Raw genomic sequence first — 27,601 nt, 5'->3', positions numbered from 1 at the left:
AGTGGCTGGATGAAGGATGCAAGAGTCTGTCTGGATCCCAGAAACTCACTCAGCTTTTATGCACACACTGATTACAAGCAAACAGGTCACAGGTGAGGATGTTACCTTCAGTAGCCATTCAAACCCATTTGTGTCAACTTCTGTGCATGTTATCAGGCCAAAATCACCTGGGTATGAGAACATTTAATCAGGATCATTTGGATGTTTTGGGTTGGCATTATGATTTAAAAACAGAAAACACAGTAGTTTGACAATAAATGGCCTCACCCAAATACTAACCATGAGTGGAGAAAAAGTTTTGTTGCTTTGTTGTTATCATCCATATTCTCTGGAAAAAGGCCAAGAAAGCAAAACTTCTCCCGGGGTATGTAAACTTTTGAGCACAACTGTATATATATAATTTTTCATCTTTTTTAATTTTTATTTTTAGTTTATTTGATGTTTTCCTTAGAAGACCGGCACCTGATAGCAACAACCACAGTCTCCAAAGAAACACAGCCACAGACTGGTCTTCACAGGAGTATTATAGGTGTAGACACAGTGGTTATAAATGAGAAACTGGGTCTGAGCAGAAAAAGTAAATTAATGTGCATGCAAAATGTAATTGCATATGAACACATGACCTTTACACAGAGAAAACCAAAAGCAAAACACAAAACAAATATCCTGGAATAAAAAAGTAAAAAAATATATTGCAAAAATTGCATGAAGGTAGTAATAATAGTAATAATAAGGGTATTTAGTTAACATAATTTTGATCAAAATAATGTAGAAGCCATCCCGCCACGTCACGGCAACCCTTGTGGGACAGTCCTAACTCTTGTATTTAAAACCTTTCCACTTGTCAAGTGACGTAAATGTGAACAAGGACAGAGGGACTGAACCACCAGTAATAGTATAGGCCAGACAGGATGGATTTTCCAACTCAGAAACAGGGCGGTCACACCCTTATATGCACAGAATGCACAATGAAACAAATGAGAAACTGGGTCTGAGCAGAAAAAGTAAATTAATGTGCATGCAAAATGTAATTGCATATGAACACATGACCTTTACACAGAGAAGACCAAAAGCAAAACACAAAACAAATATCCTGGAATAAAAAAGTAAAAAAATATATTGCAAAAATTGCATGACGGTAGTAATAATAGTAATAATAAGGGTATTTAGTTAACATAATTTTGATCAAAATAATGTAGAAGCCATCCCGCCACGTCACGGCAACCCTTGTGGGACAGTCCTAACTCTTGTATTTAAAACCTTTCCACTTGTCAAGTGACGTAAATGTGAACAAGGACAGAGGGACTGAACCACCAGTAATAGTATAGGCCAGACAGGATGGATTTTCCAACTCAGAAACAGGGCGGTCACACCCTTATATGCACAGAATGCACAATGAAACAAATGAGAAACTGGGTCTGAGCAGAAAAAGTAAATTAATGTGCATGCAAAATGTAATTGCATATGAACACATGACCTTTACACAGAGAAAACCAAAAGCAAAACAGGGGTTATAGCAAGCCATTGGTGCCCCGCAATTGCATAGTGAAGGACCAATGGGCACGTTGAGCGTCTCCTAAACCTGCATCAGAGACAAAGAACAATCATTGAAAGTACCAGTACATCCAATATCGTGAATTGGTTGAAAAGCCCCAAGTTTGTCAGACTGGGCCTTATTCATCACGACGGGTATTTTGTATTCTAGTCTTGATGAACTGGGCATTGCACTAAGATGCACCAAATTCATTAAGAGTAATGTGCCTCTTAAAGAAATTAGACCATCTTTCAACTGACCTGTGCCACCTTCAGAAATTAAGCAGTTTCCTAGTAAATTTTTTGCCATTTTAGTGGCGTAAATTGTTTTGAATTTTTTTTGGCACTTTTGATCACATCTTGTCCCACTTCTACTCTGCTTACTTTTCTAAAAGTTGGGTGGGCTGGTCAGGTCTGGCATAGAAACATAAAAAGTTGCAAAAGTTTGTTGCAACATTGAGTTTTAGCTGTATTGCGTCACTGATTAAGCCACATTTTTTCCTCATTCAGCCACACTATTTTTCAGTGAGACCACACACCCTTGCCGGACAAATCGTAAACTTTTATGGCACACATCTTGCATGAATTCTGATGCATTTAGCTCGATAAATGGTTCCCATAGTTTGGCTGCACAGAGGAGCTATTCTCCTTTTCACAGTTTTGTATCCTTGCCAAATACAAGATGAAGACTGGGAATTTCCCTCCTTCTTCCCAGAGATAATCTCTTTAGTAAAGTAGACCAAGTTCCAACCCAGAAAGCCATTCACATTAGAGTGGACATATGCCAAAAGTTTTTGTCTACTGAGATTAGTAGGATGAAAACTAGGAGGAGGTTTTAAGTGTTGAGAAACACATCAGGTAAACATTGCAAAGACCAAATCTGTCCAGTCAGCTCCCCTGTGCTTGTATAAAAGGGCAAAGATAATCTGGACATCTCTCCACAAACTGAGCTCTGGCAGTTTGTGAAGGAGACACTGTGGTGACAATGGCGTCCACTTTCCTACTCACTCTCTGCCTTGGCATCCTGGGTAAGTAACAGACAATCCCTGCGGGTAACGCTATATTGTATGCAGAAAGTAGGAGAACTGATAGAAGAAGATCAGAATCCATCACAATTCCTCCCATTCACATAGACTAGACATATAGATAGAAATGAATTCTGTGCAGAAAATGACTCTTCAGTTTGATTCTCTGGTTGACTTAACCGCTCGTGTGCAGAAAGCATCAGTGCTGTATAATTGTGAACACAAATAATAGTTAACCTATTGTAACAGTGGTACTGATAATGAGGATTATAAGGCCATGTGCACACAATGCATTTTTCCTGCGGATCCGCAGCGAATTTTACCGCACATAAATGCTGCGGATCCGCAAAGTGATTTACAGTACAATGTAAATCAATTTAAAAAAAAAAAACGCTGTGCAGACGCTGCGTTTTTTTCCGCGCGGTTTTTGTGTGGTACAAAAAATGCAGCATGTCACTTCTTTTGTGCGGTTTTCCCCCTGCGGAGCAGGGGGAAAGCCGCAGTGGAAAACCGCACACAAAACGCAAGAAAACTGCACAAAAACAGGAAGAAATCCGCAGGAAAAATGCAGGTCATCTGACCTGCGGATTTCTTCAAATCTGCGCGGAAAAATCGCAGGAGGAAAATCCACGTGTGCACTTAGCCTTATATCTGTGTACTAACAAGCATTTTAACATATCTATCTATTATCTATCTAATCAATATCTATGTATCTATCTATCTATCTATCTACAGTATCTATCTATGTACCTGTTATCTATTATCTATCTCTCTATTATCTATCTATCTATCTCTATCTATCTCTATCTATCTCGCTCTATATCTATTGTATATCTATCTCTCTATATCTATTATTTATCTATCAATTGATCGATCGATCTAATGCAATAATAGGTAGCATCCCAGTAGCCTCAGTGAAAAAAATGGGTTCTTTCCATCAGAATGATGTTTTGGTTTTTCCAATCTGAACCTTTCTCAAAGGGAACCTGTCACAGTGAAAATGCCGTCCAATCTGCAGGCCTCATGTTATAGAACAGGAGGAGCTGAGCAGATTGACTTATAGATTATGAGAAAAGATTCAGTATAACCTGCAAATTAATCATTTAAACATCTGCTTTTTTGGTATTTTGGGTCCAGTGTGCGCACAGAGATAGCTGTCAGTCACTGATAGGACCGCCCCCCTGGACTGAAAGTCTCAAAAAAGCATAAGAATAAATTATGAAAACACAGATTACCCTGAATGGTTTCTCATGAAACTATATATCCTTCTACTCAGCTCCTCCTGCTCTATAACATGGTGCCTGCAGATTGGATGGCATTTTCATGGTGACAGGTTCCCTTTAAAGTGAATAATGTCATGCTGAAACATCTCGCAATAAATCACCTTCTTTTTTTTTCACCACAACATTTGAGGTGTTACCAGTTTTTATATTTTATGTGTTGGAAGGCATGGATTTGGACTCTTAATGACGGCACCCACCTACTTTCACTGTTTTACTTCCCTGAATTTTTCTTGAATCATTCTATTACAGATGAGCAAATCAATTAGATGTTAATCAAATTTGTGTCAAATCGTTAAAAAATTTGCTGAACGCTGCAAGTTTGAATAATTTGTGATTTCTTTCATGCAAATTGACTAAAATGGCTTACCAGCATTTTACACATTGCAAAAGATTGCATCATGCGAGGAAGGTTGACATAACCTCAAGCGCGGCAGGGTAGGCTTCTCCCATAATGACTTACATCACATGGTATGGCTCAGGAAATCAGGAGGGACTATAGTAACATTGGCCATTGATAAAGCCATAAACAGTGAGCAAATTATACAGATAGTGTCCAAGGCTGCCAACAGTCCTGGAATCCCTGGACAGTCTGTAAAAATATGGCACTTTTTTGCTCTGTCTGTAAAAAACATTTCAAGCATCCAGGATTTATTTAAACTGAAGAAGCTTATACAGATGATGTTGATTGTAATTATTATCATTTTACAATTTACGGTGAATGCAGCTGATGTATCTTTATCAGATTTATAGACTGTAGACATGGATCACTTATTATCACAATGATTTATTATGGTTTTTACGATGTGTCTGTAAAAATATTGTCTGTCCTTTTTTTTTGATAAGTCGTCCAGAAAAAATAAAAAGTTATGCTGGCAACAATAATAGTGTGTGACAGTACAAAAGGGAAGATTAGTGTGTGAGGAACAGGCTGTTGGTTGCCACCAACTTTAAACCCATAGCCCATGTTGAGGTCACCTTGACATTACCAAGGCTGTACTTGTGCAAACCCCTTCACACTGTGGCCATTTTCCGTTTTTTTGTTTTTGTTTTCACTTTTTCTTTTTCTTCTCCTTCTTCCAAGAGTTATAACTTCTTTTATTTTTCCATCAGTATGGCTATATGGTGGTTTGTTTTCAGCGGGACAAGTTGTACTTTTGAATGACACCATTCATTTTATCATGTGATCCACTGGAAAGTTGGGAAAAGCGCATTAAAATTGCAAAAAAAGTGCAGTTTCACAATTTTTTGGGAGTTTTATATTTGCTATAATAATAATCTTTATTTTTATATAGCGCTAACATATTCTGCAGCGCTTTACAGTTTGTACATATTTTCAACACTGTCCCTGATGGGGCTCACAATCTAAATTCCCTATTAGTATGTCTTTGGAGTGTGGGAGGAAACCGGAGTGCCCGGAGGAAACCCACGCAAACACGGGGAGAATATACAAACTCCTTGCAGATGTTGTCCTTGGTGGGATTCGAACCACTGAGCCACCGTGCTGCCCACAATCACTATTTGGTATAACTGACTTGGCGATAGAATTCTCCAGGGCAGTATGAGTACGCAGGTACCAAACAATATTACTTTGTATTTAAATGGTGAAAAAAAATTGAAAATTTGTAAAAAAATATTTTTCTTGTGTCGCCATATTCCAAGATAACATTAACAGGAATGTTTTATTATTTCAGGTTATGGGTCTGCGTGAGGGTTTATTTTTTGCACCCTGAGCTGACATTTTTATTGATACCATCTTGGGGTAGATGCGATGTTTGATCGCCTCTTGCTGCATTTTATTGCAATGTTGCGGCTGCCAAAAATAATGTAATTCCGGCTTTTAGATTTCTTTTCTCATTTTGCCATTTACCAATCGGATTAATTTATTTTTTACTTTGATAGATCACACTTTTACTAACGTAGCAATACCAAATATGTATAATTTTTATTTATTGTTTTATTTTTAATGGGGCAAAAGTGGAGAGACTTAAACCTTTATGTTATTTATTATATTTTTTAAAATATTTTTTTCTTATTTTCACTGTATTCAATAGTCTCCTTATGGGACTTGAAGCTGCCACCATCTGATCTGTTCTGCTATACAAAGCAGTGCTTCAATGCTGCAGAAATCACGATCTCCTAGGAACGCCAGCTAAATGATGACTTTCACAGGAGTATTGTAATGGCAGGCACGTGGATCTTCAGCAGACCTCCAGCAGAGGAGACTTCGGTTCACCCTTGTGGGGGTCAAGAGTTTGGGGCACCGTTATGCCTCATCATTTGCATATTGTGGTCCTTCCCCCACTTCTGATTGGCATTGCTTGCTCCCAGACTGTCTAAATGCTGCCAGCATTAGTCCGGCCGCGTGTACACAGTGGCATCAAGCTTTGCACCAATAACAGGGACAGTATGGTTGTTATAGGTTATAATTGCCCTCTTCTGGTTTGTGACCCTCCAGAGGGGGCCCCTAGTGCTGACTCTCAGGAGTCACAACCCCTCCTTTTGCTCAATAGTGCCCTCCTTTTTGTTGAAGAGAGGAGTTGTAGAGCACTTCCCACAGATCTCTAAGAGCACTTCAGTTTTGAGGATCTCCCTCTGTGGATAGGTGAGAAATGGCTCCTTTTTTAATAGAAACAGTATATGATTTTTTTTATTACTATTATATGTGGGGAACAACATATTAAAAGTTTTCCAAAAATTGATCACCACAAAGGTCCTAACTATGACGTCATAAGACGATGACAGCCATCGCACTAAAAATAACAAATATTTCCCTTTTTCAAAGCTGTAGCTTTAGGTTACAGAAGAGTTTGCATTTTGTATAATATCTATTTTCATATAACAATTTTTATACAAAGTTTTATACTAAATACATGGACAGGCGAGGTCATGATGTCATCAAATATATGTACATTTCTAGAAATTATAGAATTAATACACAGTGCATTTTAAGACCTACTTCATCACTGAATAAGCGTGTCAGGTCAATAGTCACTATTTTCATCATCAGACACTGCTTCCTCACTCATATTGTCACAATGCCCTTCTTGACATGGTCCGCATACCCGTGAACAGGTAAGCCCGTGTCTTTTGCAAGTGCACCGAAGTGTACTACAACCACGAGAACAATTGCAGTGAATTATTTTCAGAAGTGTTTCTGGCGCGGGTGAAGTATCCATCATCACTGGAACTAGACTGTTGTTCTGCAATTCCCATCCCCATTCAGTAGTGTCCATGGCCTCACCATTGTCCATCCAAAGCATCACTTGGAGGTAACTCCGAAGGGCATGATACTTTGTTGCAGAGGAGGTCGGTGGCAGTCGTTCAGGTGTAACAAAGATTTTGGCTGAACCAACTTTTTTGCAGAGAGTAGAATACCTCATTGCAGACATTGTCTCCAGGTTTGCCCCCGAACAATGCCACCATCGCTTTACACCCAGCGTCTTCAATCTCATCTCTGTTTTTGTTAGGTGTGGAAAAGATTTTAGCACAATAAACAACAAATCACACAAGTGCTTACCAAGCAATCAACACTAGTGATTCCCCAGCTGCTAGGTCTAGTGCAGGTCGGTGTCAGCCCACAGTTAGAAAACAAATGCAAAATAAACATTTTCATCTCCCGCCCTCCCCTGTGCCTGTGCAAACGCTTCTTATTTTGGCAGCACGCCGTTTGTGCACGGACTTCCTAGCACATTATCACACTGCATTGTGCTCCAGTCACCTCTGCTTGTATGCAACTCCTGCTGTTTTTGTAATTTATGTCCCTGTTCATTCCGGGACATGCTCTGCCTTTTTTTCCACAGCGGCGGTGCTTGTACAAATCAGCACTGATATTACATCTGTGGGATTCACCTTTTGCAGCTTTCATTATCATCATCATCATCGTTTTCTCTGGTGAGTGCATGCCTGTTCCCTTGAGGACGAGTATTTAATGATTACTGTTTTATGTGCAACTATCTATTGCATTTGGAGCTTGCACTTTTGTTGAACTGGTATATGTTTACTTGGGGGGTGCCTTTGACTATCATTTGTTTACTTTTGTAGCCTCGATTTAACCCTTTTAGCGCAGGTCTTCCTGTTTATTTTAGATTTTAGCACAGCTATTTAAGACCGAGTCTCCCTTCAAAACCTTGTGTAGACCAAGTTTTTTTCCGATTCCAAAAACCGCGGAAGTGGTATCGCAACCCGTGAATGCATAAAGAAACAGAAGACTGCTGAAGACATGGTTTCCCAGGAACATCTTCATAACCTTAATGTCGTATACTGTTGCAGAACTCCATTTATCCGATTAGAAATAAAGCTTGTTGCCATCGCTGGTTGACACGTGATGAAGTAACAACACCAAAAGATCTGTATCTTCGCCAATGAGACTAGTACATTTGTTGGATGACATTGACACTGCAACCTTAACAATCTCCACATCTGCATCCCCCTCTGATTGTATTACGTGCCAACCTCTGTCATTCATGCGCTGTGAAACGAGATTGATAAGAGACTGTTTGTTTTCCACATTCGAAAGGAAGTCCTCCTTTTTCCCGACAAATTTCGTTCCTTCAGCAATGTTCACTTTGTTACTTGTTCGTTTTTTGCGCCGTCGCCGATGGGTAATGTCTATAGTGTTTGGTCCTCCAATGTAACCATAGTGCTTTAGTGTGAAAGATGCATAGTCTTCAGCGATTGAACAATTTGTCTTTCCTTCTGACCACTTCAGTCGATGGAGAAGAGAACCTCCGTCAAGAACATAATGTTCCACTTCTGGTACATCCTTAAGTACTGCGTCATCTGAACTCTGTTCTTTTATAGCAGCCATCAGTTGTGCATTGTTTGGTTTGCGTAAGAGATGTTTTGCCTCAAAGAGGGATGGTAGGTATGGTGAAAGTTCATAGGCCATCACCTCATCAAGGGAAAGATCAGCAGTTTGAGACACCACAAGAAACCTTTGGAACAAAAGAGCGGGGTCTATTGTTTTGTCCTTAGCAACGTCAATAGCCTCACTGGATGCCAGGGTCTTGGCTTTCATTGACCGCTTGTACTTAACTGAAAACAGTGATTGACCCTCCATTGTTGCCACTAATTTTCTGCCAATGGTGAACAGGTTATGGACATTCACATCCTTATTTGCATTGACACCGGTGATAATGTTGCAAAGAGACACTTCATCAGAGAAAGGTGAAAAGGTCTCGAGTTTATCTGCAATTTTCTCCAGGTCTTCATGATCTCTTCTCGTCCTTGACGTTCTTGCCTCCTTGTGTTGTTCACTGGTGACAAAGCTCTGGCGAGTGAAACTCTGCATTGCATCACTGTAGGAAGAGGACACTGGCACAGACAGAGTCCACAAGGCCCTCTGATGTTTGGACATTCCACTTACTCTGGTGAGTCCTCCTGCAGTTTTTAGGGAGCGCATCAGAGCTTGCTCGATGACTAGGTCGCAACCCAGGCCTGCCCAGTACTGATTAGTCCGCCTTACAACATGCAAGCCATTCAAAAATCTATGGAAGACTGATGGCATATCATCTTCCAGAGTGGTCATAGACTGGAGGTAAAGGTAGGCGGCCTTCACATGGTTCCCATTCCCAGCAGCTACAAGAATGGGCAAACATTCAGCTACAGCATGAAGGTGCATCAGCCAGGATCCTGTACGATCGGCCTCGATAAGCTCCCATCTGTTGGTAATTCAGCCATAGTTTACTGGTGTGAGAGTGAGCGGATAATCCGTTTCTTTTGGTGGACGAGAGGTGGACAATTTCACTAAGGCAGGTAGAAGTGATGGCCGAATTCAAGTCACTCTCCCTGTCAGTGTCCGAGCATACAGCTGTTCAAGTTCTTGCAACAGGTCTGCAAAATCGGGATGGTCACAAAGTACTTTGTCTGCAACTTGCTGAGTAAGACACTGATCAAGGAGGAGATGGCCACGAACTGCACGCTGAAATGCCTTTCCAGTCATGATGTGTTGCACAGCATTGTCACCGTAAATTGTTCCCAAGATCTCTTTGATTCCACTCCCATCCATCAACGTTCCTATGGCACCCATAAGATTCATCAATGTGTGGAAGCTCCCAAGCATCAGGACAACATCTCGAACCGGGCTGTCTTCAGGCACCTCGTGTTTGATTTCTGACGCTTTCCAGTAGAGTGGCTGATCGAATGTAACAACTGCAGCGGATCGGTGTTTATCAGCAAGGTTGCACAGACACTCAAGAGTAGAGAAGATGCATGACTTGTCTCCGGAATACATGTCAATGATGGGCAGGAAGATTACCGAAGACGACCCCGGATGATCACAGTCTTTATGTAGCATGTGCATCATTCCATTCCAGCTCGGTGCAGGCTGTTTGAAGCGTAAAGACATCTCCCACAATACATCAACACGATGGTCAATGGCATCGAGAAATGGCAAGGGCTTGAATTTTATGTTTTGGCGAGTTTTGCGAAACGGTATTCCCTTACATCAACTCTGCTTTGTTCAACTATCTCCAAGTCCGCAGTCTTCCGTCTGAGAACAGTGCAACTGACCCTCCTTCCTGGAGTCACAGTAGCTACCATCCCCATGCCGTGGAAAGTCCTCTTCCCATCTAATGTGATCATATTATGATCGACGTTGTCCGCAGCGAACAGCAGTGCCGTATCTAGTCTGTCTATGGTACCACCGAGTACATCCTGGCCAACAGAAGCAGCAGCGTTTTCCTCGAATCGCTGAGCTTCCGAGTATGATGAACAATATCCCATGGCTGAGAGACTGCAAGAAATCGAGACCTGAAATGATGATGGAGCTGGACTGCTAACCCAAGCTGCAATGGAGCTACTACAGCCCTGGGACGTACAGCATGAACAACTGATTGTTCAATGCTTGCGACCTTCCTGTGAATGTCCTTTCCAACGAAGAGGGTTTCAAGCAAGCAAAGCAAGCTCAGCAGGAGATAATCTAAGGCAGACTGATATTCAAGCGAAGTAGTCTTCGGATATTCATCAGTTGAAGATGGGATCTTAGACTTGATATCGCTCTTGATTAGTTTGGCTGCAGTCTCTATGATGGCTATCTTCTGGGCTTCTTCATCCGTTTCCTGACTACGGAAATAGTCCCTCAGGATTATTCTGGTCTTTTCACGGAACGTTACAATGTTAGGCAACCCTTCACACTCTGCTATGAATAGCGAATCGCCATACCTCTCCTCCAGCCTATACCTCAGCCATTTATTACTATAGGCAGCACTGTCTCCTTCTACAAGATACTCCGTCATTTTCTTTGCAAGATCTGTGACAGTCAGTTGCTCTTCATCGTTGTCCTCGAGAAATGCACACATTCTCAAGAACGCTTGCTCTTGGTCCATGTTCATCGGCCTCCCTACCTTCCGCGGGTTCTTTGTAGTAGATCCACCACCATGACGCATAGGAATTCCGTAATTTGTCCGAAAGTTAATGTCACATGAACGATGATACAGACAGTCTGCAGCATGTAAGTCCTTCCCAAAGTACGCGATTCTCCCTTGAATGGTAATTGCACAGTCATCATTACGCTGTTTGCAGTGTGACAAGATGGACCTTACAAATCCATCCATTTTAACAAAGTTATAGTCATCGAACTCACTACTAGATCTTGTCTTCATCACTTCATGTCCACAGAACAAACACTGCGTCGTGCTATCATAGGATCCAGTAGACACCTGTGTACCTCTCTTGGCAGGTGAACGATGAACGGAAGTAGCTTTCTTATGCAAGTCTATTTGCTTCTTTTTTATGTAGTTCATACGACATCTCTTGTGCACCACTGCTCCAGCAGCTACCACAGTGCTAATGCCCCTCTCAATACTGGCTTTATTGATCCCTTCAGCTTCTTTCGCACCAATCACCACTCTTTCTCCGTCATCTTCTACTTCATGGCTACATAAGGGGCAAGTTTCTTGACTTTCCATCATTCTCAGCTCTGTAAAAGAAGATAAATAAATCGTTAAATAATAAATATAATAATAGTAGTAATTGTAAAAGAAATATGATAGACACTGAAAGGCGAGTCGCATTTAACATTTTACAGCTTTGGAGGCCATATTCTTTGACGTCACATTTGGACCCTTTGTGGTAACCCTATCTTGGTAAACTTTTAGTATGTTTTTCCCTACATGTAATACTACCAAAAAAAACAATAAAACGCTTTCTTGGAATTTGTTCAGGGTAAAGGATTTTTTTTTCGTATTTTGACTGGACTATAGCTCTGGACAAATCCAATAGGCTGCACTTTGCTAAATACTCCTAGAATTATATTCTTGTTACTGAAAAATACACCATTTTTACCAACTTTGTCCACTATTTTTCTCCATAGGTATGTGCCTTGCTGCCCCTACGAATAACATCCGCTGGTGTGTGAAGTCTGACAAAGAATTAAAAAAATGCAAAGAGTTAGGCCGAACCTGTGCTACCGACGAGATCTCTCTGTCTTGTGTCCATAAAGCCCACACTGATGAATGTTTCAAGGCCATTGCTGTAAGATTACGTAAAGCAGTAATAATTGCTAAGATTGGGAATTTTGCTATTATCATTGTATGTGCAATGTAATTTTTTTTTAGGAAACGTTAAAGAGGTGGTCCGAAACTAACACTGATTTAATTCTAAATCTCTGTCAATTTAATGTCATAATCTGATCTCTTTTCTAATACACTTAAATTAAAAATTCTCTACCGGGTCTGTCACTACTCTATCTAACTGCTCAATGTTTTACCTACTTCTCGGTTGATGACGCTTTGTTTGTTAATTTTTTAGAATTCCAGAACTCAAACAAGATGCCATCAAGGGGCAGAGGCTGCGGTCACTGCTGCAGCCTCTGTCTCCACCCTGTAATAAGTCATCAGTGACATTCATTTCAGGAGCTGAGCTAGTCCCTGCTCTACTGAGCATGCAATGGATGTAAATTCCAACATATGCTCAGTAGGATCTAGTCACAGTGCAATATTCTTTTTAATGCACAGTTACAGTGCATACACCGGCTAATGGCAGCACTGGTCTCTGCATGTTAGGTATTCTTACACCGCACACTGACAGTGCACTTTGTGTATAGTGCACAGGGACTAGCCCAGCTCCTTAAACGAAGGTCACTGATGAAGCTTCTTTCAGGGAGTAGTCAGAGGTTATGGCAGTGACCACAGCCTCTGCTCCCTGATGTCTCTTTGTTTAAGTATTCCAGCATGCACTGGGATTCTCAAATGATAAGGGAACAAAAACTAAAGTAGTTGCATAGTTTAATTACTGTAGGGAAGGATAGGGAATTTTTAATTCAAATATATTAGAAAATACTTTAGATTATGGCATTAAATGTATAGTCTTTAAATAGAATATCCAGGACTTTGTAAAAAAAAAAAAGAATGCTACTATGCAAACATCGTATAGCACTCGGCCCAGTGTTAATCTATGGGGCAACTCACATCAGCGTTTTTTTTCTCTGCCGTATTCGGCATGCATGTAAAATTACAGCTGTCATGATCCAGGACGGGGTTTCACTTTTGCCCATCCTGGTCAGACTGGAGGTTAATTGTTCCGCCTTTCTCTGGCAGAGGGCGGCTATTTAATGCTCACTGGACCTAGGTCCAGTGTCAGTTATACTCCTGTCCTCGGCTGATTTAGTTGACCTCTTGTATACGTGTGCCTTGTGCCTGATTACTTGTTGCTTGTTTGGTTGTGATCTGGTTCTGTCCCTGTTACGAGTCCTGCCTGTCCCTCTTGTACCGCACTGCTCTCTCATGTATGACTCTCTGCTTGTGACTCTACTGCTCTCTGCCCATCCCTTTGGCACCGCACGGCCCTTTTGTGTATGACCTTTGGCTTTGTCTGACCTCCCGTCTGTTTATCCCTCCTGTACCTTGTTGCCTGTACTGTGTATGACCTCCGTTTTGCCCGACTCTGAGTTTTCTACCTTCTCTGAAAGCAGGACGCTAAGCCTCGTCCCCTTGCAGTCACATGACCGTAGGTCCCGTGTCGGCTTGCTAAACTTCAGCGTTCAGGTCCTGTGCATCTGTATTTCCCAGCTGTTCTTGTCCCCAGGGGTCTCTACAGTACTGGTGAGTCCCTGCTTAGCGGAGGCTGTACGCCGGCGCTGTCAGGACCCTGATAACAGCATGCTGTGGTTGTCACAGAGACTTGACAGAGTCTCGCCGATGCAAGCCTATATGTGCGAGAAAAATCGCACAGCACTCAGACCATGCGAGTGTTGTCTGATTTTTACGCACCTGTGTCCTTTGAAAAGCCGGCAATTCATGTGCCGCATACAGTAAAATCACAGAGTGACACGTTAAAATAGAATAGATAGAATAGATATATACGCATAGAATAGATAGATATATAGATATAAGTGACACACATATACTGTATATATAAATATATATGTATATATATATTACATAGATAGAAGAAAAGCCTGCAATTCAGCAGCAGCGTATTGTAAAATCACAGCAGGAGCCGACAGGATAGAAGGGATGTATTACATACAGTAAATACATATAGAATAGGTAGATATACAGATGTCAGTGACAAATATAATTAGTGCAGTGTGTGTGCAGCTTACTGTACATGTATTTAATTAATAAAAGATTATTTTTCTGAAAAAAAATTACGTGGGCATATTTTCTTAACCAGCAGTGGGAAAGCCGATGGCTGGGGGCCAATGTTTATAGGCTGGGAAGGGGGTAATACCCATGGAGCTTCCCAGGCTATTAATATCAGCTCTCAACTGTATACTTAGCCTTTACTGGCTATTAAAATGGGGGACCCTGAAGAAAAGGAACTAGAGCCCCCCTATATTTAATAACCAGCAAAGGCTATGCAGACAGCTGCAGGCTGATATTAATAGCCTAGGAAGGGGCCTGGATACTGCCCCCACCCAAAGCTAAAAACTTCATCTCCAAGATGCGCCAATTCTGGCACTTAGCCTTACTGTTTCCACTTGCCATGTAGTGGTGGCAAGTGGGGTGATGGTTGGGGGATTGATGTCACCTTTGTATTGTCATGTGACATCAAGCCCTGAGGTTAGTAATGGAGAGGCATTAATAAGATGCCCCCATTAGTAATCCCATAGTCACATTGTATAAAAACACTCACACCCAGAGAGTCCTTGAATGGAAAGAATGACACAGACACCTTTAATAAATCTTAATAAACCATACTTATGACCTCGCCACCGATGCCATTGTCATCTGCAAAAGAGTTAAAAAACAAACAACAACATTCCTCACCTTTCTGCAGAGATGATGATAATCAATTTGTCCCATTACAAGTCTAGCTCTGCTACATCTAGATGGCAGACTGCATGGTTGCATGATGCGACCATACAGCCTGCCATCCAGCAGAGACACTGAGCAGCATGTGTTCAGTGTCTCCGTGTGAACTCCTATTCACTGTCTAAAAGCACCGCGAGCGTGAGAAAGTTCTCCTGCTCACGGTGTCGTTCACAGCCAATGAATTCACTTCGCCTTTCTGACGTCAGAAATTTTGAAAACTGTTATAGACAGGCCACTGCTATAACAACATGTTTGGCCATTCAGCTGTTTAGGATATATTTTCATGTTGAATTTTGTTGTCATGTGTGAACAAATCCTAATGATTTTTTTGTTTCCGTTTTAGGATGGATTGGCAGATGCAATCACTTTGGATAGTGGAGATATTTACAGGGCTTCTCTACATCCATATAACCTGAAGCCAATCGTGGCAGAAAACTATGGCACTGAGAAAGGTACAGTAATTGAATCGGCCAGATTTTTCAATGATGAGGTAATACAATTGGTACCAGTAGTAATAATGTTATTGCACACACTGAAAGTGGAAGAACATCTTAGATTTCTTTTGGCTGAATGTTCCTTTGGCCTACAAGTATTCGACCCCCTCGTTCATTTTTGCACTGAGCTCGGCCAAATTCATATGTGTGCTGAATCATGAGAGTGGACTTTCATGCTGCCAGACACCAATGGTGTTAGATCTTCCCTTTGACCAAAAGAATTGAGCATGTTGAAATCTTACAGCTTATTGTTTTTCTCTCAACTTTTGCTGCCACGGAAAAAACGAGAGGTTGAGAAACCACCATACACAGGAGATAGTTGCCAAAAATGGATAATTTGGAAATGTAAAGGTCTTTATATGTTATAAATGTGCAATGCCTTTATATACAGTATATGAACACATGGTGATTGCAGTCCTGCAAAATTTACTTTTACAGATGTGGATACTTGCTACTATGCCGTGGCTCTTGTGAAAAAATCCAGTAAATTCATGTTTAATGAGCTTAAGGGTAAGAGATCTTGCCACACTGGCGTTGGAAGGACAGCAGGTTGGGTTGTCCCCTTTGGCATACTACGTGCTGAGAGACAACTGGAGTGGGAAGGACCAGAAGAACAATCTATGGAGAAAGGTAAAATTCTTCCATTATCCATTTATTCATGTTAAATGCAACTGGCAATGACATAACAAGTGGGGCTGACGTCAAAAGGGAATCGGAATTCAACCCATGAGAAAATTTCCTTCCCAACTCCACATAAGGCAATCAGACTATTTCCCTGGATCAATGCCCCAATTCCAATATCTAGTACCCATAACTTGTAATATTGTACAAACTAGTCATCTAGACCCTCTTTATACTGTTTTAGTGCTGTGGTGTAATGACCACTGTGTCCACGAGGGGGCGCTGTGTGGATGTCCCAAGAGTGTGAGTGGTTGAAGAGCCATTAGGTATCTCAAGGTGGGTGACCTTGAGATAGAGACATATGTATGTTTATGAATGCTATTGTAAAGTATATATGTCTGTGTGAAGGACCTGTGGTGAGGTCATAGTCATGTGACCCGGTGGGCGTGGCTATGGACCATATAATGTGGCCAGGTTAGGTCACATGGAGTGAATGCTGGGACCTGATTGGTCCAGTTTGGAAGGTCCCCTGAGGAGAAGGATCTCCTCACTAACAGCAGCCTGTGGAGCGGCTGTGTGTGTAATGGCGGCCAGTATCTGAGAGTCCCTGAGGAGTGAGTGGACTTCTGCAGCCTGGAGAAACAGCCATATGGGAACCCTGACGTGGGTGAGATAACCCTGGGGCTAAATAGCCTGTATAATGGACGCTCTCCTGTAATGCGGTGTGTATTGCTGCTGGAGGTTTATGAAGGATGAATAAACCTCATAGACTATGATTTGTTGGAAAATCCTGTGCCGGATGTGTTTTTCGATCGCTGCAAGCGAGAACCCCTTACTTACATGACAGCGCTACCTCACATATGGTGGAGAAAGCAAAGGGCAATATTGTAGCCTTGTTGCTAGGGGCAACGGAAAAGGACTGCAGATTCGGTTGCTGGGGGCAACGCTGAGCCAGGAGGGCTGACGGTCTTAAAGCCATGTGATGTGCTGACAGGAGTCAGTGGCAAAGACTTATAGGATACCTCTGCGGTAGAGAGGTCCGAGAACCTGCGCGGCTAGCAGGTGCCGGTCGGGAAAGAAGAGAAAAAAAAAAAAAAAAAGTGTTTTAATGACCTGGGTCAGTGGTAAAGACTGTGTTCCTGGAGGGTTCAGTGAGCAAGGTCCTGGAGGGTCAGTGTTGGGAAGAGCCCTGGAGCACATGGTAGGACCTTGGACCTGGTGAGGCTTAAGTGTTGGGCAGTCTCAGGCCGAGACGGATGTCCTGAATAGCACCCGCTGAGCCCCTGGACCTGGGGAGGCTGGTGTGTTGGGAGACCCTGGGAGGAGGGCTGCTCCCTGAATAGCACCCGGTGCGCCCTGTGTGGTGGACGGTCTCAGGCGGAGACGGTACGTCCTGAGTGGCACACGAACAGGACACGTGAGAGACTGTGCATGTGTTTTTTTTTTTCCTTTTCCTCGTTTTCTCTGCAAAAACCTGAAAGTGCTTGCTGTGGCTCAGTGGGGTCACGAAGGTCTCGCAGCACAAGGACCTGGTGTTTTCTTTAAGGGATCTGCCCTGGGAGCATTGGTAGCAGACGCTGTCTGTCTACACCATCCTGCTGCAGCTTTATTGCATATGACTAAGCGGATACAGTAGTTGTGGCTTTACACAACTATTAAGGGTGAGTACCCTGTATTATTGCTGCGTAACCCATTATACCTGCACTGGTAAGGCCCTATGGGCGCACTTTTATGGTTTCTTTTATCTTTGAGGGTGACAAGCGGCTTCCAGTAACCCGGCGGGGTTACGAAGGTGACAAGCGGCTTCCGGTGGATCGGCGGGTCCACGAAGATGGCGCAGCAGGAGCTGCAGTGACACCAGCCGCTGTGTATGTGTGTGAACAGCAGCCGCAGGTGCCGGTGATCAGTGACAGCAGGAGCTGTGGTGGTGCCAACAAAGACTTGTGTGGTATCGTTAAAAGACAAACTGTACTGTGTGAACTGTGGCCTAAGAGGTTCTGCAGGACGGACATGGGGAAATCCCAAAAGGGGGCGGTGACCCAAAAGGGGGCGGTGACCCAAATTGGAGTGGTAACCCAAAAGGGGGCGGTGACACAAATTGGAGTGGTAACCCAAAAAGGGGTGGAGTCACAAAAGGGGGCGGTGACCCAAATTGGAGTGGTAACCCAAAAAGGGGTGGGGTCCCAAAAGGGGGCGGTGATCCAAATTGGAGTGGCAACCCAAAGTGGGGTGGTGGTCCAGAAAGTGGCCAAGTGTGAAGAAGTGACAGCACTGGGTGACTCAGTAGGTATGTCTGGAGTACCGCAGTGTATGTGCAGGTCTTTTTCAGAATGTGGAATATCCTTTCCAGGTAGTAATGATGGGCCACAGATGTGTACAGTGATGCTGCACCGGGAAGGAGCCTTTGGTCGGCTGGAATCAGAGAGTCAGGTGACTCTGACAGGAACTCCTCTCGTTTTCTCTCTGACTGAGAAAAACATCAGGGTTCGCTGTAAACACGGGGTCACGGTGAACTACGCAGTAGACAGAGTAGTGTTTGAGGGGACCAAAGATGGTGAGCCAAGAGCTGCACAAGACAGTCACCCGGTCTTGGCAGATACCTTGAGGGAAGTGTCCGTGGGGAACCCAGAGCCATCTGTCCAGGATGAGAGCAAGTCCACGACCTTCAAGGTTGTAATTGATGTACCAGAAGACATGCAAGAAGCCTGTGCTGAGGAAGGTGTGCATGAGGCTTTCAAAGAGGTGGTCAAAGCGTGTAAGGTGCACTGGGCACCTGAGACTCGGCAGTTGGTGATAGTATCAGCTAGGGAAAACACATCAAACCGAGTAGCTGTCCTGAAAGAGATGCATTTGCAGTGTCTACGTGTCAAACAATTGGTTAGGTGGAGTAATATGAAGGCTGCTCGACGCCTAGAGATAGCAAGAGAGGCTATGGATCGGTTGGGTTTGAGGAAAGATGTGGTTCCGGTACCCAAAGCTCTGATTGGGAGAATCATTGGAAGGTCCGGGAAGGTGATGCAGGACCTTGTGAATGTCTCCGGTGTGGTGAGGGTGAGGATCCCTCCTGATGACGAAGACCAGGTGTCTGGTGAAGTGGGAAGGATTCCCATGATGGTGGTTGGCTCCATGGAAAGCCTGAGGAACTTTCAATTGCTCTTGGAGTATAGAGTGGGGTACCTGCAAGAGATTGAACAGTTGAAGCTGGACCGCCAGCGGATTAATAAAGAAGTGCGGAATACCAGGTGGCGGCCGCCTTCATACCAAGATGTAAGGACCCCAGGGGTACCGCCAAGAAGTGACATGGCAGATGGCCGAAGAATGTCAGCGAGTGGCAATTCGACAGACCGTACGAGGTTGAAGGGCTGTAGTTCCTGTGAGACGTTGACTGAGTCAGACTCGTGCCAGACAGCAGGATCGACTAAGACTTATGACCGCACCAACCAAGAGAGACGGTCAATGAGAGAAAGATCAGGTGACAAGGGGCACTGTAACAGTGTGGTGACTAAACAGTGTCTGATGATGCAGACAGACCGTGACTGGAGGGTCAAAGACAATGACCGGTATTATGACCGCTGGGGGCGGGGGAGGCCTAATGTAGAGATGAGGCCGTATGACAAATGGAGACAGTTCTCTCGACCTGTGGGGCAAGGTGCAATACGTGCCCGGTCTCGAGACCCTGGTGTGATGTTGTGTGTTCAACCCCACAAGTTTGAACATAGGGGGGAGGTATGTGGTGTAATGACCACTGTGTCCACGAGGGGGCGCTGTGTGGATGTCCCAAGAGTGTGAGTGGTTGAAGAGCCATTAGGTATCTCAAGGTGGGTGACCTTGAGATAGAGACATATGTATGTTTATGAATGCTATTGTAAAGTATATATGTCTGTGTGAAGGACCTGTGGTGAGGTCATAGTCATGTGACCCGGTGGGCGTGGCTATGGACCATATAATGTGGCCAGGTTAGGTCACATGGAGTGAATGCTGGGACCTGATTGGTCCAGTTTGGAAGGTCCCCTGAGGAGAAGGATCTCCTCACTAACAGCAGCCTGTGGAGCGGCTGTGTGTATAATGGCGGCCAGTATCTGAGAGTCCCTGAGGAGTGAGTGGACTTCTGCAGCCTGGAGAAACAGCCATATGGGAACCCTGACGTGGGTGAGATAACCCTGGGGCTAAATAGCCTGTATAATGGACGCTCTCCTGTAATGCGGTGTGTATTGCTGCTGGATGTTTATGAAGGATGAATAAACCTCATAGACTATGATTTGTTGGAAAATCCTGTGCCGGATGTGTTTTTCGATCGCTGCAAGCGAGAACCCCTTACTTACATGACAGCGCTACCTCACAGTGCATTGACCATTACAACATCTCATGGCAAAGAACTTCATGCCTCTGCTCTTACGGTAAAGACTTGCCATTTGCAATGATGATTAAACCTTCTATCCTCCAGAGATATGGAATGCTCCCTCGTCATTCTTGCAGGCCTAGGTGTAGATTATTATAAAGAACATCCACTACCTTTCCCTGGTCCAGTCACAAAAACCTACATTGATACTATTATTATTATATGGTTGTTGTTATTATTATTAAGAAACTTCAGGATAGCATCTTAGATCATGCTCAAATATTTGGCCCGCTGAGGTTGATGTTACAGGCTCATAATTTTCAGGATTATTTTTTTTTCAATGTTGGTTAAGAAACACTGCCATACAATCAGGCCTCATCAGATAATCTAACTGCTAGCTGACATAAGGTACTGTCACACTTAGCGATGTACCAGCGATCCCGACCAGCGATATGACGCGGTCAGGATCGCTGGTGCATGGCTAAGTGGTCGCTAGTGAGCTGCCACACAGGCAGATCTCACCAGCGACATCGCTGGGGACGGGGGTGAGTCACAAGTTTTGTGACGCATCAGCAATCTCACCAGCGATATCGCTGTGTGTGACACTGACCAGCGACCGGCCCCCTGCCGGGTATCGCTGATCGTCCTGAAATGGCCAGGACATTTTTTTGATCGCTGGTCTCCCGCTGGCCAGCACGCATCGCTGTGTGTGACAGGCGGGAGACCAGTGATCAGCGCGCTGGTAACTAAGGTAAATGCAGGGTTTCTAAGCACCGGGCGGTGCTTAGAAACCCGATGTGTGCCTTAGTTACCAGCGCGCTGATGCAGGGAGCTGGTAACCAAGGTACACATCGGGTTTCCAAGTGACGCACGCCCCTTAGAAACCCGATGTGTACCTTAGATACCAGCTCCCTGCATCAGCGCGCTGGTAACTAAAGTACATAGCGACGCCGTGCGCTCGGCGTCGCTGGTGCTAATCGCAGGTGAAGCTGTCTGTTTGACAGCTCACCAGCGATCATGTAGCGACTCACCAGCGATCCTGACACGTTGATATAGTTGTGGGGATCGCTGGTGAGTCGCTATGTGTGACGGGGCCCTTAGATTTTACTCACCCCGGCGTCCGGTCCGGTCCGATGGGTGTTGCCGTCCAGCTCCTCCCATGTTCATACGATGATGTCCTCTTCTTTCCTTCATGTCGTGGCTCCGGCGCAGGAGCACTGCTCTGCCCTGTTGAGGGGAGAGCAGAGTCCTGCAGTGCGTAGGCGCCGGGAGAGATCCAACGCCTGCGCACTGCGGTATTCTGCTCTCCCCTCAACTGGGCAGAGCAGTGCTCCTGCGCCAGAGCCACGACATGAAGGAAAGAAGAGGACATCATCGTATGAACATGGGAGGAGCTGGACGGCAACACCCATCGGACCGAACCCAGGACCGCCCCTGGGTGAGTATAATCTAACGTGTATTTCTTATATTTCAGGTTAGATCAGTGACTTTAAATAGGAAAAGATGTGTGGTTAATCATAAAATCCAAATGTCCTGATAGGGCTAGTAGACAACAGTTGTTCTAAAGGAACAACTACTCCAACTAAGCTTCATAGGTTTACATATACTGTACTTTTATGTAAAATGACAGATACAGCATCATGAAATCACAGTATGTTGTGTCAATTGTTGTACATTTCAGAAGCAATACTATTGTACATATTCTTATTTTTAACCATTTTTATAGCTTTTTCAAGCTTCTTCTCAGCCAGTTGTGCCCCAGGTGCTAAAGAAGAAAAACTGTGTAGACAGTGTATTGGTCAAGGAAAGGACAAGAAGTGCACGTCGTCTGAAAATGAGCCCTATTATGGATATGCCGGTGCCTGCAGGTGAGTCCAAAGACAATTCCCTTACCTATAATAGATGCTTTATGGTCTTTTCTCCTCTAATGGGATATTTTCATTTAAAGAGATACATTACATTCCTGAACCTATGGACTTTCAGTGTAGGTGCATGCATTGAATAATGCTTAAAGTGAAACTGTATATTGTCTTAATTAGTAAAATACTAATGACCAACTAGAATCGCACTGCACTCTGGTGACATCCAAGTGCAGTTCCATGTTTCACAGGCACCTATAGACTTGTATGGGTGCGTGCGTTCCGATTCTCGCAGCCATTCACATCGCGCTGTGATTGTTTTCGAATGCTGAAGTCTACTTTATATCTGTTTTAATGTTTGTTTTCTGATTCGGGGCCAGAGTTTAAGGGTTCCATACATTTTCGCCTGATTCATCAACTGAGATTTTTTTTAAAAAGTCCCAAAATTTGATGCAAGTTCACTTCAGTCCCATCCTCACCCTGGTGTATTTTGGAGTATGCTCAACTTTGCCACAATGTTTGCAACTTTTGTAGTCACAAGCCAAATGAAGACAGGAATTTAGTTTTTTTTTGACTTGGCATGTGCCCATTTTGATGAATTTGGTGCCAAGAATGACAACTAATACCACAAGACAAAATAGGAAAGGGATGCAAATGAAGAATCAGGGGTCATGGTGTTCAAATTGGTTTCTCATGAAAATAATATATGATGTGTAGCAATGACTATATACTTCATGTATGTATTATTCCTCATGCAGGTGTTTGAAAGATGACAAGGGAGACGTGGCTTTTGTGAAGCACATTATACAAGGTAACTGAATGCTTTTATGATGTCATATCATTATGTTTGCATATACTTAGTACCAAAAGGTTAAAAGTACCCAACCTCGGTAGACGTCAATTTGATGGAGCAGATCCTATGGCAAGGCGAAACATCTAGGTGCTTTGGTACTGCAGGGCGTTATCATTACTATTTTGTAAATGAAGATGTTTCAGGGCGCTTCTTCAGAGGATCTTTAACCCGATTTTGAAAAAGAGGGTTGTATAGCCAAAAGACCATGTATCTCAGATGTTGGATCAGGCCATATTTTATTGGCTATGTGCAGCGAATAAAAAAACTTAAGAAAAGACTAATAGACAATAAAAATATTAAAAACACAACATGTTTCGGCCTTGTAGGCCTTCATCAGGTGTATACATCATTTCTGTTTTGTGTGATGTTTCCTGTGTTTAAAATAAAACAAAAATTCTAAAAATATTTGTATTTAAGTAATCCAACAACCTCCTCATTGTCTTCCAGAGGAATACCATAAGGATTATGAGCTGCTGTGCATAGACAACACAAGGAGACCAATCAGCGAGTATGCCACATGTTATTGGGGAAGAGTTCCCGCTCATGCAGTGGTGGCCATTCAAGATGAAGACAAGATTAAGCTCATTACTGACTTTCTCCAACAGGCTCAGGTAACAGAATACTTGTACCCGAGAATATCTTGTGCTTCATGTCTTCTTACTGCAGGAGTCAGAACTATGGAGAAAGCAGATTCCAAACTGAATCTATGGACAAGAACAATACCGTATCTTTCAGTGATTGTTGGTGTGAAATGAACTCCACAGTGGTCAAAAAGTGAAGAACCCTCTCGGAAGTGTGCATGTCATTAAAATGTTGTAACATAAAAATCTTTCTTAGGACCATACCGCCATAAAAATGTACCCTCCTTTTCTGGAATTTTGCTAAATTATATCACTTGACATTATAACAATGCAGTACAATATTGCACCATTCATTCAGTGTTTTATATGGTCACATATCCATTTTTTTAACATTTGAGTCTATATGTTACACAACTATCATCGTCATCCATAGCATCCATTATCGTCACGACAATCCAGCAGAAAACGTGTATGTTAAACATATAAGTTTAACATATATGGGGTCAGTAGTTTGTTGCTATGTAATCTGACAACAGCGTGATTTAGGGACAGAGACCTTTATTCCATTGATTCATCAGTTTTTTGGGTGCAACAGTTATGATAGAATCACAGTTTTCTTTGCTGCAGAGCTTGGAGTGCTGAGCTGTGCTTTCTATGTAGACTGTATATTGACAGAAAGCAGTGATTGGGGTGTAGTGGGACTAGGGGGTATGAGACATCTAGTGCTTTAGTGATAATTTCATCCTGATTTTATTGAAATGGCAAAATACAGCCTAGGAAGTGACACATCGCTTGAATCAGGATCTCTGCCCCTACATCATTCTGCTCTCGGATTACAAAAACCTGCTGAACTATTCCCTTTAAAATGGTAGCCCCTGGGTAACTATAGATCCTGCCCAGTGGCGTAACTGCAAAGTTATGGGCCCCGGTGCAAACTTTCAAATGGGCCCCCCCATGCCAAAATACACAAACATCTCCGCTCTGTACACATCGTACACACACGGCTGCGCTCCATACACTTCGTACACACACGGCTCTGCTCCATACACCTTGTACACACACGGCTCTGCTCCGTACACCTTAAACACACACCTCTGCTCCGTACACCTTGTACACACACAGCTCTGCTACATCTACCCTGTAAACCCCTCCTGACCCCACACATAAATTTACCCTCATCCAGCACCATGACAATCAGCACAGCAGGGTCCTGCGCCATACACTGAGGCCCCTGATCATGTGACGCTTGACTCCTCCCCTCCTGTGACCTCATCACAGGTCCTGCACGCACAGAACAGCCATCGCGTCAGGCCTATTACAGCCTGGCAGCCAATCAAAGCATGGAGCTGCACAGTCAATGAGCGTCTGCAGCTCCCAGAGGCTGCCACTCCCCTGACACGCCCACTACACAGCTCACCTTCAAAGTGCACTCCGGGCCCCGTCACAGCTGCGACCGTGGTAGTTACGCCCCCGATCCTGCCACAGCCATTCAGTAAGACAACCATGTTCATTAAATGCATACATAGTTTTGACATAGGAGCCAATGGGTGACAGAGCCGATATAAAAAAACAAACATATTGAACAAAAACATTTTTAACATGGTAGGCATTTACTAACAGATGGGCAACAGAAATCATACATCATGACATCATTCAAATGTGAAGACTTTTTTCTTTAACATCTAAAGTCATGCATCTCCATATATGCGGGGTTTACAATAGATTTAAAGGACATATAGTTTTGGTTAGTAGGAATCTCCATGTAATGTTGATTTTCTATTCATCAAATCGTATTGAGTAGCACGATGTCTGTAGCTTACAGAGAAAAAGCAGCATAAAGTCGGGGCAGGAATGCTGTACTGTGGCTCCTTACGACATCCAATTTTTTTTTTTTGCACACCCATAGACTTGAATGGATGAACCTTATCCAATTTATGGAAGAAACTAGTGCATGGTGCGATTATTTTTTTCACACTCATATTTGGTCAGTGCTCGTCTGCACTGCCGCATTGTATGACATTGGGTCGAGTGCTGTCTGTTTTTTCCGTGCACAGCACTCAGGCCGAAAATGAGGTCATGTGAACGTGCCCTTAGAGTGAGCTCATCATTGAGAAACAGTGATATTCTGAAAACTACATCAAGAAGCCAAGTAAGTGGCATATAGCTGGAATTAATGTCTGTGCCCCAGGTAAGGCAGCAAAAATCTGGTCACTGCTTTTTTTTTTTTTGAGTGTTTGCTATCCAAAATGTGCATGGGATATATATATGATGGACTATGTGTGATTATTCACATTTATATGCTGTAGATGTTATACTGATCACACAGGATGATTATTTTTTGTGTAAAATTGTTATACCTTTAAATTATATGACTTGTACACTTGTATTACTGCTTGAGAAAAGATCACACTATGAATTGAAACGTCGTCACATGGGCCATTAATGTCCTATGATTTGCACTATTTTTGGACTTCTACTTCCATTTTGTCTATATTTTGTAATTATACGTTTTATATTTTATCTTTCACTACTTTTAGAGCAAACAAAACTGCAAACTGTTTAGTTCCTCTTACGGGAAAGACCTATTGTTCAAAGACTCCGCAAAGAGCCTCCGGGTCCTGCCAAGCCAAGTTGATGCCCCCTTATACTTGGGAGCACGGCTCACCAATGCCTTTAAAGCATTGGAAAAAGGTATGAATTATATGTGATCAATGCTAAGAGCACGTCCAGAAACCGGAATATATATATATATATATATATATATATATATATATATATATATTGTAAATAACGGTAGGTAAACACCCAGAACTGACAGATCTCCTTTACATAAATATGCAACATTCTCCAAGATCCTATCCCAATATGTAGTAGGTGTAATAATAATAATATTAGTAAACACCTCCAATTAGAAATGTAGCATAGTTTTTCTGATTTACTATGTCTCTTTCCTCATGTGCAGGCATTGCAGGACCTTAGGTATCCATGGTTATGACCACTGATATATTGACAGCCAGCTGCTAGTGGTCGTAATCATGGATACGTAAGGTCCTGCAATGCCTGCACATGGGGTATGCGACATAGCGAATAAGAAAAACTATACTATATTTCTAATTGGAGATATTTGCTAATAATTTGCTAGTATTATTATTATTACACCTACTACATATTGGGATAGGATCTTGTAGATGGGAATACTACTTTAAGTATTGTATGTACACCGAGCCTAGAGGTCTTGCCTTCTTAAACTGGATCTGGAGAGATTAAATTAGGAGATTTATCTTCTATTTCTTGTTGGACTTTGCTTTTTGACTATTTCGAGTACTTCACCTTTAAACTCCAATGTCCAGATTGTCTTTTGAGTTTCATCACTAGTTTTATAGCTAGTTGTGTCTCTTGCTATACATTGCAGAGTTAGAAGAACCACCACAAGACAAGGTCCGCTGGTGCACACAAAGCAAAGAGGAGAAGTCAAAATGTGACACCTGGACCATAGCAAGTGAAGGAGCCATTGAGTGTGTGGAGGCTTCCTCAGCAGAGGAATGTATTACAAAGATTTCGGTAAGTAAGCCATAATGGCTGATTTTGCTTTATCTCTTGATTGTCATAATAAACAAGGATAGTATTGTAAATAATATATAAAATAAACTACTGAAAATTGTACTTTTATAACTAGTTTACAATCGACACTGTTTTTTTTTCGGTCCACATTTATATGCTGCATAGGAGCATAAAGCATTATCCCAACTTTTTCTTGT

At 42.9% G+C, this 27,601-nt stretch overlaps 1 protein-coding gene across 1 annotated transcript in view; it reads left to right on the top strand.

The window, feature by feature from the left end:
* Positions 1 to 2,405: 2,405 nt before the first annotated feature.
* LOC141091145 (serotransferrin-A-like) overlaps positions 2,406 to 27,601 on the top strand; it is a 58,728-nt gene continuing 33,532 nt past the window's right edge. Inside the window, exons 1-9 of the mRNA XM_073576542.1 lie at positions 2,406 to 2,561; positions 12,153 to 12,313; positions 15,440 to 15,548; positions 16,029 to 16,220; positions 22,277 to 22,418; positions 23,168 to 23,220; positions 23,710 to 23,873; positions 26,381 to 26,534; positions 27,256 to 27,404. Coding sequence (XP_073432643.1) covers positions 2,519 to 2,561; positions 12,153 to 12,313; positions 15,440 to 15,548; positions 16,029 to 16,220; positions 22,277 to 22,418; positions 23,168 to 23,220; positions 23,710 to 23,873; positions 26,381 to 26,534; positions 27,256 to 27,404 — 1,167 coding nt within the window. The 5' untranslated portion in view covers positions 2,406 to 2,518. The remainder of the gene's footprint in view (positions 2,562 to 12,152; positions 12,314 to 15,439; positions 15,549 to 16,028; positions 16,221 to 22,276; positions 22,419 to 23,167; positions 23,221 to 23,709; positions 23,874 to 26,380; positions 26,535 to 27,255; positions 27,405 to 27,601) is intronic.

The sequence above is a fragment of the Dendrobates tinctorius genome, unplaced genomic scaffold (genome assembly GCF_039654945.1).
Source record: "Dendrobates tinctorius isolate UK_male_01 unplaced genomic scaffold, ASM3965494v1 ptg000049l, whole genome shotgun sequence".
Classification (NCBI taxonomy): Eukaryota; Metazoa; Chordata; class Amphibia; order Anura; family Dendrobatidae; genus Dendrobates; species Dendrobates tinctorius.
The sequence above is the reverse complement of the archived record's forward strand: the minus strand, read 5'-3'. Positions and strand labels throughout refer to the sequence as shown.